General features: G+C 32.0%; 2 protein-coding genes and 1 long non-coding RNA gene across 3 annotated transcripts; 2 read left to right on the top strand and 1 right to left on the bottom strand.

Moving 5' to 3' along the window:
- The first annotated feature begins 5279 nt into the window (after positions 1-5279).
- On the top strand, positions 5280-6206 carry LOC135623638 (jacalin-related lectin 3-like). Its single transcript, XM_065126827.1, has 3 exons — positions 5280-5334; positions 5479-5697; positions 5820-6206. The coding sequence occupies exons 1-3, from the start codon at positions 5332-5334 to the stop codon at positions 6063-6065; spliced, it is 468 nt and encodes a 155-aa protein (XP_064982899.1). The 5' UTR covers positions 5280-5331; the 3' UTR covers positions 6066-6206.
- A 5797-nt stretch (positions 6207-12003) lies between these two features.
- Positions 12004-12942, top strand: LOC135622185 (uncharacterized). Its single transcript, XR_010491002.1, has 3 exons — positions 12004-12088; positions 12233-12451; positions 12578-12942. It is a non-coding gene; the product is annotated as an uncharacterized LOC135622185 (long non-coding RNA).
- Positions 12943-21261: 8319 nt separating this feature from the next.
- LOC135622127 (jacalin-related lectin 3-like) lies at positions 21262-22179 on the bottom strand. The gene is made up of 3 exons (XM_065123771.1): positions 22094-22179; positions 21731-21949; positions 21262-21616 (listed from the first exon to the last, which is right to left on the bottom strand). Exons 1-3 carry the CDS (start codon positions 22094-22096, stop codon positions 21371-21373), a joined length of 468 nt encoding a protein of 155 aa, XP_064979843.1. The 5' UTR covers positions 22097-22179; the 3' UTR covers positions 21262-21370.
- Positions 22180-22482: the final 303 nt, after the last annotated feature.

Here is a 22482-nt window from a genome sequence, read left to right on the forward strand (position 1 = left end):
ACTATTATTTCAAGCTAATCTATTTTCATATATGTGAGCATATAATCCTTCGTTCTTTTTATATATCTTATTATTATATTTTAACCTTTTAGTATTTCATTACTAGACAACTTAATATATACCTAGTATTCTGAATTGATATCTGTTTGGTACAAGCTTGAATATGTAATAGATTTTCAAATGTACATACATAATAAATATTTTTTCTTTATCAGATTTTATAAAGTTATTTTAAAAATATTTAGTTTGATTAAAATTTTTAATCTTATCATTTGTTGAATAAAGCTATATATTAAATCACACTAAGACTCGATTAATATATATATATATATATATATATATATATATATATATATATATATACCTTTTAGTGTTTCATTACTAGATAACTCTAATATATACTCAATATTTTGACTACAAAATTGATATATGATTTGGTACAAGCTTGAGCACGTAATAGACTTTCAATTGCACATACATAATAAATTTTTTTTCTTAATCAAATTTTTTAAAGTTATTTTAAAATCACTTGGTTTGATTAAAATTTTTAATCTTATCATTTGTTGACTAAAGCTATATATTAAATTACACTAAGGCTCGATTAATATATATATATATATATAAGATAATCATATCAATCCTTAAGATCTATCACTGAATATCTCAATACTAACATGAGATGCCTCATTCATATCAATGATGTTAAAATTCTTGGTGAAATTTTTTTTTGGTTTGATACAATAAACCATGATCACTGTTAGTAAGAAAAATATTATCTTCATATAGACCAATATAATAAACTAGCTCCCACTAATTATCATGTATAAATATTGATCAATAGTATTTTTTAAAATTTGAATAAATTAATAGTATAAAAAACTTTATACATAATTATGTAGAAGTTTGTTTAATATTATAATGGATTTTCTAAATTTACATACCAAATTTTATATTTTTTTAATTTTCTATATGAATCATTTAAGTTATCCATATAAATCTATATTCTCATTAAAAAAATTTATTTTTACATTCAAATGATGTAACTCAAAATAATAATAAGCTAAAGAAAACTAAAGAAAATATTTATTTAAAAACTAAAGAAAATATCTCGTTATGATCGGTATATTCCTTATAAGTAAAACATTTGACCAAATATTTGATATTTATATCATTCGATATTACTCTTTTAGTCATGTTTTTATAACAGACTCTGTTTTAGTTATTAGATAATTCGATGAGTTCTCATATACTATTCTGAATTATTGATTTCAACTCTTCTTTTCTGTACTATATCATTTTTCAAAATCACTATTTTCTATAACACTATTAATCCTTTCTATTGTAGTAAAAAATATCTCCTATAATTTATCTATTTATGGCAATACTATTATAAATATTCAATCATAATATATACATATATAAATATAAATATGATAGTAAAAATAAATAATTTTAATTACATAAATAAGAATGTCAATTATAATATCCACTTATATATGTATCACCATATGTTTTATAAGTTATTCACAAACCCAATAATAAGAATATATTCTTAACAAACACTTTAAAATATAATTTCTAAGTGAATAGATTAGAAATTATTACAATAAACCATAATCCATGTTAGTAAGAAAAATATTATCTACATATAGACCAATATAATAAACTAGCTCTCACTAATTATCATATATAAATATTAATCAACAGTATTTTTTAAAATTTGAATAAAGTAATAGTATAAAAAAACTTTATACATGATTACGTAGAAGTTTGTTTAATATTATAGTGTATTTTCTAAATTTACATACCCAATTTTATATTTTTTAAATTTTCTATATGAATTGTTTAAGTTATCCATATAAATCTAAATTCCCATTAAAAAAAAATATTTTTACATTCAAATGATATAACTCAAAATCATAATAAGATGCTAATATCATGACGATTCTTAATGAGTTTATTTAAAAAACTAAAGAAAATATCTCGCTATGATCGGTGCATTCCTTATGAGTAAAACTTTTAACTAAATGTGTGATTTTTATATCATTCGATATTACTTTTTTAGTCATGTTTATATAACAATCTCTTCTATAGTTATTAGATAATTCGATGAGTTCTTATATACTCTTCTAATTTATTGATTTCAACTCTTTTGTACCATATCAGTTTTTAAAATCACCATTTTTTATAACTTATGAAAATAATGAAGTATTTTTTTGATTCATATGTCATATGATTCTTATAGATATACCATACAATAATAAAAAATAATAGATCTTTTTTTCTTTTAAGATATTTTTAAAACTATCAATTGTGTTTGTTCTATAAGATCATTAGTGACGACACCAACATCATGTGTAAATTCATAAATATTATTTTATTATTCAATCTAATCAATTCTTTTAGTGATTTGAGGAATAACATTCTCTGAAAAATAATAAAAGGTACCAACTTATATAATCTGAATATTAAAAATTAAATTTTAAGAATTTCACTTTTACTATAAAATCTATATCATCTGAGATTAAGAGCTTCTTTAATTATGCAACGACTAAATATCCCATTGCTTTTGGAGTTTATGTGATGCGCTTAATCAACCTTGTAGAGTGTGTTTAATATTTATATCTATGTGTGCGACTGGCATTTATGTTTAAGTTGGGTGTTTGTTTGAGTTGTGTGAAATAAAATCTATTTTCACTTATGTGCCCCTAATTGAACATATCAGTTAAAAGCAAGAAAGAAATTCTTGTACTTCACTAACTTATAACATATAACATCGGCAGAGTCGTACCTTAATCGAGCAATATTGTAAATACTCAATTGAAGTCTTAATGACATCATTATAAAAGTAAATTCAATAAATAATGTTGGACATGATTATTTAAGTTCATAATAAGCTTTTTATAATCAACAATTTCTTCTAAGTGGATGACATGTACAAGGAACACACTATGAAACTACTAAAATATGAATGTATTATCATTCAAAATAAAAATCCGATAATGACTTTGGACGGGCTCTCAAGTAATATTTGAAAGAAGGAGGAGCATAAATAATTATAAAAATAATAATAATAATAATATATTATTATTATTATTATTAACCCACTTGAAATTCTTTTTGTTTCGTTGGTTCTATCCAGCCAAAATATAATTTTTTGTTACACATAATTGAAAGGCTAGAATATGATTTCTGATGTGTGATGTGATATGAGACACATATATGCCAATCTGCATATTATGTGTGATGTGATTCAAATCTTGGTGCATTCAATATGTCCCATGCTGGTTGTACTGAGAGGATATGCATGCATGGAAGGATCGACTACAGCGTGCATGCAAAAAAAAACGACCGTGAAGTTTTAAATAATGACTTTGATGTTATATTAATTTTAATGAACCTAGCCGGATAACTATGAAAGTTTGAATATTTTTTAAGATTAAGATGTCATCCACACATGAATGTATCCATCCAATATCCACTCGATTTAAATTAAATATTAATTATAGATTAGTTTTTGTAGTTAGACTTTCTTATTATCCTGGTCACTAAACCTAAAAAATTTATATTTGAATTCTTATAATTATAAATCTAAAATATTTAGATTTATTTATCCTAACGTCATCGATTTTACTAATCAAAACATTAAAACAATAGGTAAAAATATAAACATTTTAAAAAAAATCTTTGTTGTTCTCATACAATTGTTGCGATATTTAAGAAGATAAAAAAAAATATAAACTAAAATCTTGATTCAAATATAGCAAAACTATTAGTATAATCATGTGCCTCATTGTAATTGGTAATAATTGGTTTAAATTTAACTTCCATTTCTCATAAACTTGAACTTTCCAACAGTCAAATTTGAAGTATACATTATTTTCATATACAAGATCGATGTAATAGTGTGGTGGATGGGATTGGATCATCTACAACGCCCTTTGAAGATTAAGCTCATAGTATTGCTTTGCTGGTATTTTAATTAAATATGACCGAAGCCCAATATCTGAAAGACAAACATGAATGCATAATGAAAGACTAGAAGAGTATTATTCTTCTATGAAGTTTTAAATAATGACTTTGATGTCATATTAATTTTAATGACCCCAACAGGATTAGGATGGAATCCTTTCAAAGAAGTAAATAATCATTATAAAAGATTGAATGGTTTTTAGATTAAGATGTCATCCACATTGAAGTATCTATCAAATATTCACTCAATTTAAATTAAATATTCACTATCATCTTTTTTGGGATTAATTATTGATTATTCTCTATAGTTATACCTTATTATCTTGTATCTAGATCTAAAAAATTTATATTGAAATCCCAGTGAAACATTTAGGCTTATTTACCCTAACGTCATTAATTTTACGGACAGAAATATAAAAATAATAAGTAAAAAGGTAAAACTTTGTGATATTTCAGAAGATAAAAAAAAATTAAAATCTTGATTCAAATATAGCAAAACTTTTGACATAATCATGTATCTCCATGGACATGTATAGGATTGGTAACAATTGGTTTAAATTTAACTTACATTACTAGAACTTTCCAAGTTGCAAAATTATGAACAATGGTATGATCATTTGAAGGAATAATTATTTTCATATACAAGACAAATATACTAATGTGGAGATGTCAAATTTCACTAGTTTGGCTTGGAAGATTAAGCCCATAGTATTGTTTTTCTAGTATTTTAATTAAATATGACCGAAGCCCATTGGTCAAGGAGACAAACATAAATTCATAATAAAAGACTAGAAGAGTATTTTTCTTAAAAGTTCTTTAATCAAAATAAAATAGTAAAAATACTCCTGGGAGTCTTCTGATCAGCATGCAGTGGAAAATGATCAGCCCTATTTGTTTTGTTCAGTTTGGATTCAAAGGTAAGAAGGCGGTGTTAAGATATCGTACAATCATGTTTGAACCGACAACATTTCTACACTGAAAAGGAAGGAAAGAAACAGAGATAAAACAAAGACTGCTTGATGTTAATACACGTAGAAGAAAGGATCATTCGTATAAAGAGTTAATGCAAGCCATTCGTATTATAAACGAACATGAGCATGGAGTGATAATATTTATACCGACTTTGGATTGAGATTGACTACTTGGAAGTCATATTTTAAGTAATCCAACCTATAAATGGTCAATATGAATCAAATGCTTTAAGTAATACAAGTTCCATTCGTACATAAATATTGGACAACTTGATGCACCTTTTGGTTCTATAAATACCCCCCCATCCATCCTCTCTCCCCCCATCGAGTCGACTGTGTTTGCATATCATCCGGTGTGAGAGGAGTTCCTTCATTCATAAGCTCGCTGATGGTGAGAGAGACGCTATATAGATACTCTGCCTCCACCGAAAGAATATAGCTTTGCTTCCTTTAGATGGAGGCCTATCTATTATGTAGTACTGCAGTTTCTATTCTACTCTATGTGGTTTGTGATGGATGATGCATGGTGGTGCAGGCTTCAAACCATATCAAGACGGCCGCGCATGCCCGAGGGGGCGTCCGCAAATGTCCATGCGACAACGAGTCTCGTTGGGCCATGGAACCTGCAGACAAAATCACTGGCATCAGCATTGGCGCTGCTTCATGCGTAAACTCCATTAAGATAACCTTCGACATCGACGGAACCACTCGCGTAACTCCCAGATATGGAGGCCCCGGCGGTGAACTATTCCAGGCATGCCTCTCCGACCTCCATCCATCCATGCATCTATTCTTTTGCCTTCCCCTCCCTCCTACTAATACCTGCTATCAAATATATAAGACGCTAAATGTATCATCGCTCTAATTGCCTCGCAGTTTACTCTCATGCAAGATGAATACCTCACCTCCGTTTCTGGGTATGTCAAATACGACTGTTCTGAATTTCCATGTGTGTCTCAGCTCACGTTTACCACCAATCTTGGAAAGACATACGGTCCATATGGAGGTGGGGGTGGAACCTTTTTTGAAGTCAACGTAGAATATGACGAGATTAAGGGTTTCTTTGGACAAGCAACTACAGAGTATCTCACTGCATTTGGAGTCTACGTGATGCTGGCTTAGGCAATCCATGTGGAGGGTGTTGACCATCTATCTCTATGTGTGTCATGTTGAATAAGGATGCCACTGTCAGTTATTGGCATTTATGTTTGAATTGGGTTTCAGCTTAAGTAGTGTGAAATAAAGTCTATCTTATTAATACTATGATGTGTCTCATTGGTGACATTTGTGACTTTTCAACACATCGTTCGTCCATCAGCAAATAATAAGTCGAACTTACCATGATCACTTCTAAATCATCCTATTATAAATTCACTAACTTATATGATATAACATCTCCATAGTTGTAATTTAATAGAGCAATATCATAAACACTCAATTGAAGTCGCCGTGAGATTGTCACAAAAGTAAATTTGATAAATCAAGTTTGATAGGATTAATTAAGTTTATAATAAAAAGAGTCCCTCCCATCAATATCATATCTTAAGAAATCGTATCATAATAAAACAAATATTATTTAAAAATAATTTTATTAATTAGATTCTAAATCTTTGAAAAAATATTTTACACATGCACATAAATTTTATAAAATAGGTAAATAAGTCTAATAAACATAATAATACCACATTAAGTCTAATTGCTAATGTGAGTCATACCGATCATTTGTCATAAATTTAATACTTTCTTCTATATACCATAACGCTATTAGTCTTTCCTATTATAGTAAAAAATATCTCTTATAATTTATCTATTTATCAAAATCCTATTAGCACATTCAATCATAATATGTACATGAATGAATATAAATAAGATAGCAGAAATAAATAATTTTAATTACATAAATAAAAAGATCAATTATAATATCTACTTAAACATATATCACCATATCTTTTATGGGTTATTCAAAAACCCAATCATAATAATATATTCTTTACAACTGCTTTAGACTATAAGTTTTAAGTGAATGAATTAGAAATCAATTATAATATAACTCATGTTTTTAATTGATATTAATTATTTCTAAACTCTTTTCTTTAACCACCAAGTATTTTTTACCATAATGCATAGAATTGCTAGAGTACTTGCTATTCTTATATAAAAAACTACTATGATATGTCACAAATTATCTTCAATGATTTGATAATTAAGTCTGATCATATCAAGTCCTGAGATAAAATTTTACAATCATAAAGTTTGATTAGTAACCTCAAAGCATACCATAAAATCAGCTTTTATTATTAAAAATATAATAATATATTACTTAATAATAAAATATAAAGTGGACTTCTTAATATAGAGGTAATTTATAAAATCAACATTTGAAAATACTATTATTCCAAGCTAATCTATTTTCATATATGTGAGCATATAATCCTTCGTCTCTTCTATATATCATATTATTTTCTTTGTAACAGATAACTCTAATATATATTCAGTATTCTGACTACAAAATTGATATATAGTTTGATACAAGCTTGAGCATAATAGAATTTCAATTGCGCATACATAATAAATATTTTTTCTTTATCAGATTTTTTAATGTTATTTTAAAAACACTTGGTTTGATCAAAATTTTTAATCTAATCATTTGTTGAATAAAGTTGTATATTAAATCACACTATGACTAGATTAATAGATATTTTTTAAGATAACCTAGCAATCCTTAATATCTATCACTAAATATCTCAATACTAATTACGTAGGATGCCTCATTCATATCAATTATCTTAAAATTCATTGTGAAATTTTTTTTTGGTTTGGTACAATGAACCATGATCCCTATTAGTAAGAAAAATATTATCTACATATAGACCAATATAATAAATTAGCTCCTACTAATTATCATATCTAAATATTGATCAATAGTATTTTTTAAAATTTGAATAAAGTAATAGTATAAAAAAACTTTATACATGATTATGTAGAAGTTTGTTTAATATCATAATGGATTTTCTAAATTTGCATACCAAATTTTATTTTTTTTAATTTTCTATACGAATCGTTTAAGTTATCTATATAAATCTAGATTTTCATAAAAAAAAATTATTTTTACATTCAAATAATGTAACTCAAATCATAATAAGCTACTAATGTCATGACAATTCTTAACAAGTTTATTTAAAAAACTAAAGAAAATATCTCATTTTGATCAATGCTTTCCTTATGAGTAAAAATTTTGACCAAATATCTGATTTTTATATCATTCGTTATTACTCTTTGAGTCATGTTTATATAATAGACTCTTTTATAGTTATTAGGTAATTCGATGAGTTCTCATTTACTATTCTGGTTTATGGATTTCAACTCTTTTTTTCTTCACTATATCAATTTTCAAAATCACTATTTTTCATCACTTATGAAAATAATGAAATATCCATTTGATTAATATGTCATAATATGATTCCTATAGATATACCACATAATAATAAAAAAATAACAGATCTTTTTTTCTTTTGAGATATTCTCAAAACTATCTATTGTGTTTATTCTATAAGATCATTAGCGACGATACCAACATCATGTGGAAATTCATCAATGTTATTTTATTATTCAATCTCTTCAATTCTTTAAGTGATTTGAGGAATAACATTCTCTTGAAAATAATAAAATAGTACTATCATATGAATATCAAAAATTAAATTATAAGATTTTCACTTTTACTATAAAATATGATGAGATTAAAAGCTTCTTTAGTCATCCAACTACTGAATATCCCAATGCTTTTGGAGTTTACGTGATGCTGGCTTAGCCAACCCTTGTAGAGGGTGTTTAATTTCTATCTCTATGTGTGCCACTCTTGCTGGGTGTTTAATATCTATCTCTTTGTGTGCCATGATGAATAAGGATGAAACTATTTGTTATTGGCATCTATGTTTAAGTTGGGTGTTTGTTTGAGTTGTGTGAAATAAAATCTATTTTCAATTATATGCCACTACTAATAATATGACGTGTCTCTTTGTTAACATTTGTGACTTTCAAACACACCGTGGGTCTATCCGGTAATAATAACAAGTCGAACTCGATGTATCAATTAAAAACAATAAAGAAATACTTGTACTTCACTAACTTATATGATATAACATCGTCATAGTCATACCTTAATAGAGAAATATTGTAGATACTCAATTGAAGTCATGATGACATCATCATAAAAGTAAATTCGATAAATAATGTTGGACATGATTATTTAAAGTCATAACAAGCCTTTTATAATCAACAAATTCTTCTAAGTGGATGACCATTACAAGGAGGGTAGATATATACATTTATATACTCTTTAAAAGAGATCGAAATTGTGAAAAGAAGCATAGCATCATAAATTTCAAGTGCTAATATGGTATAAATTATAGCATATAAATATACGATCATAAAAATTATAATTTTACTATTTATTTTCTCTCATCCATTTTTGAAGTCAAAATCTAAACTACATTATATTTGTTATGGACCGTAGCCTTGAACAAAACTATCATATTTTGCGCTAAATTTGAGATACATGTAGGTGTGTCACTCACTTGAGAAAACCTTATATTTGTATCAAGCCAAATGTCATGATGTTAATAGATTGATTCGATGCTTTTATTTTTATCGTTTTATTGTATTGTATACATCATTTTAGGCTTAAGATGAAACTACTAATATTTGAATATATTGTCATTCAAAATAAAAATCCGATAGTCATGATGAAATTTCAAATAATGAATTTGGATGGGCTCTCAAGTCATATTTGAAAAGAGGAGGAGCATAAATAATTATAATAACAATAAATTATTATTATTATTATTATTATTATTATTAACCCAATAAATAATGTTAGTTTGGCTTGGAAGATCAAAGTCATACTTTTTGCGTGTCTTTTAATTAAAATATGACCAAATGAAGCCAATAGTCGTGCATACTTCGACATAATTGAAAGGCTAGAATATGATTTCTGATATGTTATGTGATATGAGATGCATACATGCCAATCTGTATATTATGGATTCTAATCTTGGTGCATTCAATATGTCCCATGTTGGTTATATAGAGAGGATAATCGAGTTGGTGTACATGGGTGGAAGGATCGACTAAAGAACGATCGTGAAGTTTTAAATAATGACTTTGATGTTATATTAATTTACTGACCCCCAAGTAGGAGAAGTATTGAATTCTTTCAAACACTTAAATGGTCACTATGAAAGTTTGAATGTTTTTTTAAGATTAAGATGTCATCTATATATGAATGTATCCATCGAATATCTACTCAATTTAAATTAAATATTGACTATTAATTTTTTTTAAAATTAATTATAGATTATTCTGGTCTCTAGACCTAAAAAATTTATATTAGAATCCCTATAATTATAAAAGTAAAATATTTAGATCCATTTACCCTAACGTCATCGATCTTACCGATGAAAACATAAAAACAATAGGTAAAAATATATATAAAAAAAAAATTTCTTTGTTGTTCTCATACTATTGTTGCGATATTTAAGAAGATACAAAAAATATATATAAACTAAAATATTGATTTAAATATAGCAAAACTATTAGTATAATCATGTGTCTCCTTGTACATGTATAGAATTGGTAATAATTGATTTAAATTTAACTTCCATTACTCAGAAACTTGAACTTTCCAACGGTCAAATTTGAAGGATACATTATTTTCATATACAAGATCGATGTAATAGTGTGGTGGATGGGAATGGATCATCTACAACGTCCCTCGGAAGATTAAGTTCATAGTATCGCTCTGTTGGTCTTTTAATTATTCTTCTATGAAATTTTAAATAATGACTTTTATGTCATATTAATTATTCTAGAAGAGTATTATTCTTCTATGAAGTTTTAAATAATGACTTTGATGTCATATTACGAAAGTTTGAATGGTTTTTAGATTAAGATGTCATCCACACAGAAGTATTTATCGAATATTCAATCGATTTAAATTAAATATTCACTATCAATTTTTTTAGACTAATTATAGTTTATTCTCTATAGTTATACCTTATTATCCTGGTCTCTAGACCTGAAAATTTAAATTGAAATATTTATAATTATGAAAGTAAAACATCTAGGTCCATTAATCCTAACGTCAATGATTTTACGGATAGAAATATAAAAATAATAGGTAAAAAGATTTTAAAAAAATTATTTTTTTGTTATTCTCATTCCATTGTTGTGATATTTAAGAAGATAAAAAAATATAAATTAAAATCATGATTCAAATATAGCAAAACTATTGACATAATCAAGTATCTCCATGGACATGTATAGGATTGGTAACAATTGGTTTAAATTTAACTTACATTACTAGAACTTTCCAAAATAAGTCTATTGCAGAATTATGAACAATGGTATGATCGTTTGAAGGAGTCATTATTTTCAGATACAAGATAAATATACTAATGTGGTGATGTCAAATTTCACTAGTTTGGCTTGGAAGATTAAGCCCACAGTATTTCTATTATGGTATTTTAATTAAATATGACCGAAGCACATTGGTCTACGAGACAAACATAAATTCATAATGAAAGACTAGAAGAGTATTATTCGTAAAAGTTCTTTAATCAAAATAAAATAGTAAAATACTCCCGGGAGTCTTCTGATCAGCATGCAGTGGAAAATGATCAGCCCTATTTGTTTTGTCCAGTTTGAATTCAAAGGTAAGAAGGCGGTGTTAAGATATCGCACAGTCATGTTTGAACCGAAAAGGAAGAAAAGAAAAAGAAGAAAAGAGAGACTGCTTGATGTTAATACACGTAGAAGATAGGATCATTCGTATAAAGATTTAATGCAAACCATTCGTATTATAAACGAAGATGAGCATGGAGTGATAATATTTCTACCGACTTTGGATTGAGATTGACTACTTGGAAGTCATATTTTAAGTAATCCAACCTATAATTGGTCAATATGAATCCAATGCTTTAAGTAATACAAGTTCCATTCATACATAAATATTGGACAACTTGATGCACCTTTTGGTTCTATAAATACCCCCCTATCCATCCATCCTCTCTCCCCCCATCGAGTCGACTGTGTTTGCATATCATCCGGTGTGAGAGGAGTTCCTTCCTTCCTTCATAAGCTCGCTGATGGTGAGAGAGACGCTATGTAGATATTCTGCATCCACCGAAGGAATATAGCTTTGCTTCCTTTAGATGGAGGCCTATCTATTATGTAGTACTGCAGTTTCTATTCTACTCTATGTGGTTTGTGATGGATGATGCATGGTGGTGCAGGCTTCAAACCATATCAAGACGGCCGCGCATGCCCGAGGGGGCGTCCGCAAATGTCCATGCGACAACGAGTCTCGTTGGGCCATGGAACCTGCAGACAAAATCACTGGCATCAGCATTGGCGCTGCTTCATGCGTAAACTCCATTAAGATAACCTTCGACATCGACGGAACCACTCGCGTAACTCCCAGATATGGAGGCCCCGGCGGTGAACTATTCCAGGCATGCCTCTCCGACCTCCATCCATCCATCCATGCATCTATTATTTTGCCTTCCCCTCCCTCCTACTAATACCTGCTATCAAATATATAAATCGCTAAATGTATCATCGCTCTAATTGCCTTGCAGTTTACTCTCATGCAAGATGAATACCTCACCTCCGTTTCTGGGTATGTCAAATACGACTGTTCTGAATTTCCATGCGTCTCTCAGCTCACGTTTACCACCAATCTTGGAAAGACATACGGTCCATATGGAGGTGGGGGTGGAACCTTTTTTGAAGTCAACGTAGAATATGACGAGATTAAGGGTTTCTTCGGACAAGCAACTACAGAGTATCTCACTGAATTTGGAGTCTACGTGATGCTGGCTTAGCCAACCAATGTGTGCCATGATGAATAAGGATGCCAATGTCTGTTACTGGCATCTATGTTTGAGTTGGATGTGTGTTTGAGTAGTGTGAAATAAAGTCTATCTTCTGTCACTACTAATAATATGACGCGTCTCATTGATAACATTTTTTACTTTTGAACGCATCGGAGGCCCATCCGACAATAATAAGTCTAACTCTACATGCCAACTTCTAATTCACCCTATTATAAACATGAAGGAAATTCTTGTGCTTCACTAACTTATATGATCCAATATCTACAAATATTTGCCATAATAGAGCAAATAGATTGTTTTGACCCCTATGCTTCCAAGCAACCAAACATGACACTTCACAGCTTGTACAATTTGTATCTTAAAAAATCATCAAAAAAACATCGATAACCATAATCTAAGAGGGTCATGGACGTGCATTAACGATCCCTTGACACGACAACGGAACCTTCAATAACTCAACTAAAGCTCTAATAACTCAACCAATCCTTTTAACATGCCAATTCGTAAATCTAGTATTGCGATTTTATGCCACTCCCTCCGAGTCCACTTGATTGTTTAATCAATTGATTGTTATTATTCACGATGAAATTTCATGTCAGATTTAAATAATGATTTTGGATAGGTTCTCATGAAATTTCAAATATTGACTTTAGACAGGCTCTCAAGTCAGATTAAAGGACCATGGAGCATAACTATTATTGTTATTATTCACATCTTCTAAAACTACATGAAGATGTGAATAAGGGTGATATATTTAGTTATCAGTAATTCTAAGTTCCAAAACAAAGAAGGAGAAACAAAGTGGACTGATGTGAGATATTAATGTGGTGGATGTGATATTAATGTGGACTGATCATCGGCACAGTCAAATTTCAGCTTGGCTGGGAAGATTAAACTCATAGGTTTGCTGTGATAGAAATAATAGAAGATAAAAACAATAAATACCATGATAGAAATAATAGAAGATAAAAACAATAATTGAAGAAGCTTTATTGTAGAAATGAAATAGCTTTAGCTTGAATCTATTAACATGTTCATTCTGAGGGAGGATTTCCCTAACAGAATAGAGGATTTTCCTCGACAGAATGAGAAATTTCCTCATATAGTTAGGAAAATCTTATCTTCTATCATGCCCCCGCAAGATGGTGCTCCTGACAAGGATACCAATCTTGGATCGATGCAAAGAATTGTTTACAAGCGAGAGGCTTCATGAGTAAGATAAGTGTAGATCGCTACTGCTGCTGTTGCGATTGCTGTTGCTGTGATGGCACAAGCGTTCCCTTCATTCTCCTTAAGTTTGTCGAATATTGACAGATCAACGAAGACTACCGCGGTGAGGAAGATGAGGATTGACCACGGAGCCTCTTAGGAATGCAATGGCATTGGTCGCTAGCCAAAGGGTGAAGCTTCACTTTTCTCAGCGATGTTGGTCGCTGGCCAAAGGTAAGAGCGAAGCTTCGCTTTTCTCAATGACGTTGGTCATGGTTGCGATTACGACGGCTGCGACGGTAGAGAAGAAATCTACAGCAATATTGCAGTGATGCTAGTACAGCAATGGAGGAAACTGCAACAGAGGAGGAAGCTGTAGCAGAAGAGGAAGCTGTAGCAAAAGAGGAAGGAAAATAGCTACAACGAGGAAGAAAGGTGGGGCAGTGCTGATGAGCAGCACTAGAGATGTCGTAGCGGAAGTGAACGGACGCTTCGCAGAATGACAACACCAATGATGAATTGGCAGCGAGAAGAGAGCTTGCTCTAGACAAGCGGCTCTGATACCATGATAGAAATAATAGAAGATAAAAACAATAAATACCATGATAGAAATAATAGAAGATAAAAACAATAATTGAAGAAGCTTTATTGTAGAAATGAAATAGCTTTAGCTTGAATCTATTAACATGTTCCTTCTCCTATTTATACAAATTAGGAGGGAGGATTTCCCTAACAGAATAGAGGATTTTTCTCAACAGAATGAGAAATTTCCTCATATAGTTAGGAAAATCTTATCTTCTATCATGCTGGTCTTACAATTGAATATGACCCGAGCCCGATGGTCTTTTAATTAAATGCATAATGAACATTTTGTTATGGAAGATTAGAATATTATTCTTACTGGTCCTTTAATAAAAATAAGAAAAAGTAAAAGGTTCCCAGGAGTCATGTTTGTTTCATTCATAATTCATTGTTTATAGTGATTTTATGAAAGATGAGAAGAAAGAAGAAGATGATCTAGTTCTTCTTATAAATTGGCATCATTATATTTTTCGGATTCAACAATGACACACCTACAACCCAGATAAAGATTTTCTGAATGACATTGACAAGTATGCATCATATATTTAATCTATCATTATTTAATTTTAATTTTAAACATTAAAATTTTTCATAGAACAGTAGAATAATCATGATTTTTATTTTTACAATGAAAACTCTATCTCATCCTAAAAATTTAAGCATTGGATTCATATTGACCATTTATAGTTAAGTCTGTTGGATTATTAAAATATGACTTCCAAGTCAATAGAAATATTATCACTCCATGCCAGTCTTCCATTAATCCAAATCTCTCTTTCTCTTATCACTGTGGTTTTCCATGGTTTTGAAGAGAGAGAACTGGAAAGAGAGAGAAGTGGGTGAGAGGCATTAATATTCTAGAACCAATGTGGATTTCATTATGAATTCAAGCTGATCAGAAGACTCCCGGGAGTCTTTTACTATTTTATTTTTATTAAAGAACTAGTGAGAATAATACTCTTCTACTCTTTCATTATGCATTTATGTTTGTATCCCAAGACCAGCAAGCAATACGATGAGCTTAATCTTCCAAGCCAAGCTTGTGAAATTTGACTTTGTAGATGATACATTCCCACATCCACAATTTTTCGACAGACTTGAATGTTGGAAAGTTCTAGATTCGAATAGTAATCTAATCAAAGTTTGAATTTAAGCCAATTGTTACATGGACTTATAGATACATGATTATGCCAATAGTTTTCTTATATTTGAATTAATATTTTAGTCGATATTTTCTTTATCTTCGTAAATATCATTACAACAACAGTATGAGAATAACAAAGAAAAATAAATAAATAAATTCTTTTTTTAAATTTCCTCTCTTTCTCTCTTGTAAGAAGACCTGAATAAGTTATTAGTATATGACAATTACGGAGTTTTAGTGACAATGTCTAGAAGAATTTGATAGAAATAAAATACAAATGAGAAGAATACATTGAGTTGAAACAATACAATACTCCCTATTTATACATGTTAGAAAGAGTTTTTCTCAACAGAGAAGGATTTTCCTCGATAGATTTACGACGTCTCTTCAACATAGTTGAGGAGATCTCAACACCCATCAATTCGATAGTCCAACTACGGCTCCTTTCAAGATAAATTCTCATACCAGTATTCTTCATCATTCTGAAAAGGCATATGAACCTTTGACTCAATTAAAAAGGATACTGATGAAGAACATGATGCATTCACCAAAACTCACACTTGGGATCCGATAGACTTACCTTCAAGAGAATCTTTAGGGGTTGTTAATAAGATCCAATCTGATGATGAAAACTGTCTTGTTGCAAAGAGGTTTGTTTCCTCGTGAATTTGACACTTATTATTAGAAATACAATCAATAAAATAAGAGAATGAAGAATGAAATTGTAAAGGAAAAGAGAAAAGCACATTTCAATTAGTATTATATGAAGTCTATTTATACATGATGAAAGAGCAGAGAGATTTCCTCATGCAGTTGAGAAAATCTCTCTATTATTATGCCCCCGGCAAGATCGAGCTAATATCGATTTTGGACCGATACAACAAAAATAGTTTGCGGGCTAGAGGCTTCGTGAGTGAGTCTACTAGTTGATTAGTCGTATGGACATGAGAGACACGAAATTGATGTCTGACAACTTGATTTTGCACGAAGTGAAGGTCGATGGTAATATGTTTCATGCGTGAGTAGAACACTGGATTGACACATAAGTAGATAGCTCCAACATTGTCATAATATATTGTAGGAGTATGGGTAGAGCTGACTTTGAGTTCCTTGAGGAGATTTGTGACCCAATTGAGTTTAGTAGCAGCGGTAGCAATAGAATGATATTTAGCTTCAGTTGTAGACCGAGCCACTATCTTTTGCTTCTTAGAACTCCAACTAATTGGATTAGACCCAAGAAAGACGATATACCCTGACGTGGTGGTTCTATCATCAAAGTGTCCCGCCCAATCAGCATCAACAAAGACATGGAGATAAAGTGGAGTGGTTTTGTAGAAAAAGAGACCATGATTAAGGGTGTCTTTAAGATACCACAAAATTCATTTAACCGTAGACCAACGCATAGCAGAAGGATGGTGCATGTATTGAGATAATTTATTGACTGCAAATGAGATATCTGAACGGGTGAGAGCCAAGTACTGTAAGGAGCCAAGTACATGTCAGTATTGAGTTGAGTCCGTGGTAGGGCTGCCATCACATATAATTTGAGTGATTTATTAGTAGAGAGAGGATTAGTAACTTCTTTTGCATCCTGCATATTTGTCTTTTATAATAAATCTTGAATATACTATCTCTCACGAATATACTTTCTCTGTGAGAGGAGGAGATCTGAGGATGTAAATGTTGCTTCCACTCCCTGAAAGTAGCTCAAGGGTCCTAAATCCTTGAGGGAGAATCAATCGACCAATTGCTTTAAAAATGTTTGAATTTCCAAGGGATCATTGCCTATAACAATAATATCATCTACATATACTAGAAGATATATTGTATTTCCATGTTATTGTCGTAGGAATAAAGAGATATCAGACTTGGAGTTGATGAAGCCAGTTGATATAAAAAACGATCCAAGTTCAATATACCAAGCTCTTGGAGCTTGATGGAGTCCATAAATGACTTTTTGTAATTTGCAGACATGTCTCGGATACTGGTGATGAACAAAGCTAAGGGGTTGCTGCATAAAGACATCTTCAGTTAGAGTCCCCTATAAAAAGGCATTGTTAATATCCAGTTGTCGTAAATGCCAGCCTTTGGAGATAGCCAAACTTAGAATAAGGCGAATTGTTGTGGGTTTAACTATAGGACTAAAAGTCTTTGTGAAGTCAACTCCAGATCATTGATGAAACCATTTGACTACTAATCGTGCTTTATATCGAGCAATGGACCTGTTGGGGTTCCGTTTAATTCGGAAGACCCATTTACACCCGATGATGTTTTGTGTAGGATGAAAAGGTACAAGAGTCCATATGGAGTTATGGAGTAGAGCATCATATTCTTCACACATGGCTTTACGCTAGTGAGGAGATTTTTGGACTTGAGTAATTGTGGTGGGTTCATTGGTCTCGGGAGAGGATTTGGTGATAGCATGCAGGTCGAGAACCTAACGTGGTTTAAAGATACCACTTTTTGAGCGTGGTGTCATTAGATGTCTAGGAACTGTAAGTTGTGTTATTGGTATGGGTGGTGGAGATGCGTCAACAGGGGTCGGGATAGGCTGAAGTATATCAGTGGCACTAGATAAAGAAGGTTATTGTATTTCTGAGGATATTACTTTAGTAGTAGGGGAGGCTTGTGAAGAAGGAAGAGAAGGAATGAAGGGAGTGGGGAGCTGTTGAACCGGGAGAATAAAAGAGTGTGGATCTTGAAGAAAAGGACTGGATGGTGTGGGAAGAAGTTTGTTTGAGGGGATTGATAGAATACTCCAATGATGTATAGTTGTTAGAGTGGCCTGTATGGGAGAAGACTCATGGTTTTGAAATAGAAAGGCAGACTCCACAAAAACACCATAACGTGAAATAAAGACTTTTTGAGTTTTTGGTTCGTAGCACCAAAAGGCATTATGTTCAAGAGAATATCCTATGAAGATGCAAGGTTTACATCTTGGCGCTATCTTGTGTGGGGCATAGGGACGTAGTCCATGGATAACATAAACAACTAAATATTTTAAGTTTTTGAAGGTTTGGAGATTTAAAAAATAATTTTTCAAATGGAGACTGGTATTGGAGAATTGGAGTGAACAGACTATTAATAAGATAGACGGCAGCTTGAAAGGCGATAGACCAAAAGGTTGTTGGCATGGAGGCTTGATGTAGAAGTGTGAGACCAGTTTCTACGATATATCGATGTTTGCGTTCAGCAGAGCCTACTAGTTGAAGAGTGTGTAGAGGTGACTTAAGGTGTTGGATGCCACAGGCAGAGAGATAGGATGTGAGGGCTTGATATTCACCTCCACCATCAGAGTAGACTGTTTTAATTGTAGACTGAAAGAAGTTTGCAACCAGCTTTTTAAAGTTGGTGAAGATTGTTGAAACTTCTTATTTATGACGAAGAGGGTATATCTATGTGTACTTAGTAAAATAGTCTATAAAAATAACATAAAATCTAAATTTATCAAAAGAAGTGACGGGAGCAAGGCCCCAAATATCAGTATAACTAATTTCAAATGGTTTAGAACATGATATGGAGGAAGTATCAAAAGGAAGTCTGACTTTTATTATTGAGACACGTATCACAATAAGTGAGAATGCTATTGTTTGTCAGAGTTGGAAGAGAATAACAAGAGAGTAATTTATTTTGGATAGAGAGAGAGGATGATCGAGATGACGATGCCACACATCAATTGGAGCTGCAACTGAGGAGTAAGCAATGGGCAATTTTTTTTGTGGAACTAACAGTCATTCATAAACATTATCTTTATTCTGACCTTAGATCAAGGATACCCCCCGTGCTCAAATCCTTGACAAGAAAAGAGTTAGGAAAGAATTCAATGGATGTATTATTTTGTTTGCAAAATTGAGAAACGAAAATAAGATTTTGTTTAATGTAAGGTGCACATAAAACATCATCGAGTGTAAAAGTTGTGGTAAGTGAATTAAGCAATGTGGAACCAGTATGAGTAATAGAAATTCTTTTACCGTCATCGATGATGATGTCCTCATTTCCACAATAGTTGTTATGGATTGACAAGTTCTGGAGATCAGAGGTGATGTGGTGGGATGCGTTAGAATCCACGATCCAATTATGATCATTCGTGTTTGGAGTAGTCATGAGATTTGCTTGAGGCCAATGTGATTGAGCAAGAAATCTAGGTCGAGATCGATAGGCCTTTGCAGAGTGACCGACTTTATCACATAGTTGGCAAATAACTCTTTGTTGGTTTGCGTGTTGAGGGTGCTAGGACTGCTGATGATTGAAGTAGCCACCTTGGTTGTTGTGATTGGAATGTTGATGAAGAGGAGGGATGTTTTGGTTGAAGCTCATAGGTTCAAAAGGCATCTTGGTAAAACCTTTGTTGACAATCTTGTTATATGGATTGCCCCTCCTCATAGATTTGTGATTGACTTAAGCTGTGATGGATGGTCCTGGTAGTTTGTCGTCGCACTTTAGAAATATCTCAAAGTAAGTCAGCTTGTCGTAGAGTTCTTCGAAGGACACCGGTGAATCACATGCCCATATTGCTGCTGCCAATTCCTTGTACTCGTCTTCTAGGCCATTGAGGATATGGACTGCAACTTGTTTATCACTAAGGGAATGACCTATCAAGGCTAAGTTATCAATGATAATCTTTATATTCTGTAGATAATCAGCAATAGTACTTCCCTCTTATTTTATCTCCATGACCATCGGGCTCGGGTCATATTCAATTGTAAGACCAACAAAACTATCAGTTTAATCTTCCGAGCCAAGCTGAAATTTGACATTGCAGATGATCAGTCCACATTAATATCACATCCACCACATTAATATCTCACATAAGTCCACTTTGTTTCTCCTTCTTTGTTTTTGAACATAGAATTATTGATAACTAAATATATCTTCATGTAGTTTTGGAAAATGTGAATAACAACATTAATAATTATGATCCGTGGTCCTTTAATCTGACTTGAGAGCCGGTCTAAAGTCATTATTTAAAATTTCATAAGATCCTGTCCAAAATTATTATTTAAATTTGATGTGAAATTACATCGTGAATAATAACAATCAAGTGGACTCGGAGGGAGCGGCATAAAATCGCAATACTAGATTTACGAATTGGCATGTTAAAAGGATTGGTTGAGTTATTAGAGCTTTAGTTGAGTTATTGAAGGTTTCATTGTCGTGTTAAGGGATTGTTGATGCACGTCCATGACCCTCTTAGATTATGTTTATCGATGTTTTTTTGATGATTTTTTAAGATACAAATTGTACAAGCTGTGAAGTGTCTTGTTTGGTTGGTTGGAAGCATAGGGGTCGAAACAATCTATTTGCTCTATTATGGCACATATTTGCAGATATTAGATCATATAAGTTAGTGAAGCACAAGAATTTCCCTCTTGTTTATAATAGGGTGACTTAGAAGTTGGCATGTAGAGTTAGACTTATTATTATCGGATGGGCCTACGATGTGTTCAAAAGTCGAAAATGTTATCAATGAGACGCATCACATTATTAGTAGTGACAGAAGATAGACTTTATTTCACACTACTCAAACACACACCCAACTCAAACATAGATGCCAGTAACAGACATTGGCATCCTTATTCATCATGGCACACAAGGATTGGCTAAGCCAGCATCACGTAGACTCCAAATGCAGTGAGATACTCTTCAGTTGCATGGCCAAAGAAGCCCTTAATCTCGTCATATTCTACATTGACTTCGAAAAAGGTTCCACCCCCACCTCCATATGGACCGTATGTCTTTGCAAGATTGGTGGTAAACGTGAGTTGAGATACACATGGAAATTCAGAACAGTCGTGTTTGACATACCCAGAAACGGAGGTGAGGTATTCATCTTGCATGAGAGTAAACTGCGAGGCAATTAGAGCGATGATACATTTAGCGACTTATATATTTCATAGCAGGTATTAGAAGGAGGGAGGGGAAGGCAAAAGAATAGATGCATGGAGGTTGGAGAGGCATGCCTGGAATAGTTCACCGCCGGGACCTCCATATCTGGGAGTTACGCGAGTGGTTCCGTCGATGTCGAAGGTTATCTTAATGGAGTTTACGCATGAAGCAGCGCCAATGCTGATGCCAGTGATTTTGTCTGCAGGTTCCATGGCCCAACGAGACTCGTTGTCGCATGGACATTTGCGGACGCCCCCTCGGGCATGCGCGGCCGTCTTGATCAGGTTGGAAGCCTGCAACACCATGCATCATCCATCAGAAACCACATAGAGTAGAATAGAAACTGCAGTACTACATAATAGATAGGCCTCCCTCTAAAGGAAGCAAAGCTATATTATTTCGGTGGAGGCAGAGTATCTATATAGCGTCTCTCTCACCATCAGCGAGCTTATGAATGAAGGAACTCCTCTCACACCGGATGATATGCAAACACAGTCGACTCGATGGGGGGAGAGAGGATGGATGGGGGGGTATTTATAGAACCAAAAGGTGCATGAAGTTGTCCGATATTTATGTATGAATGGAACTTGTAACAACAATACAGAAAGAAAGAAGCAGTAAGGGGACCGCTTCCAAGTCAATGTTTTACTTCAAACCGAGAGGATTGAGTTCTTTGCTGTTTTCTTCTTTTTAGTTAGGTTTATGTGTGGATAACATCATCGATAACATAAAAATTAAAGCTTTGGATTCATAATGACCATTTATAGTTAAGTCTGTTGGATTACTTAGAATATGACTTCCAAGTCAATAGAAATATTATCACTCC

Source organism: Musa acuminata, chromosome BXJ2-9, assembly GCF_036884655.1.
Source record: "Musa acuminata AAA Group cultivar baxijiao chromosome BXJ2-9, Cavendish_Baxijiao_AAA, whole genome shotgun sequence".
NCBI classification, from domain to species: Eukaryota; Viridiplantae; Streptophyta; class Magnoliopsida; order Zingiberales; family Musaceae; genus Musa; species Musa acuminata.

Coding starts and splice junctions, on each gene's coding strand:
- LOC135623638 (XM_065126827.1), top strand. Junction 5,698..5,819: donor CCGGCGGTGAACTATTCCAG/GCATGCCTCTCC, acceptor ATTGCCTCGCAG/TTTACTCTCATGCAAGATGA.
- LOC135622127 (XM_065123771.1), bottom strand. Junction 21,617..21,730: donor CCGGCGGTGAACTATTCCAG/GCATGCCTCTCC, acceptor ATTGCCTCGCAG/TTTACTCTCATGCAAGATGA.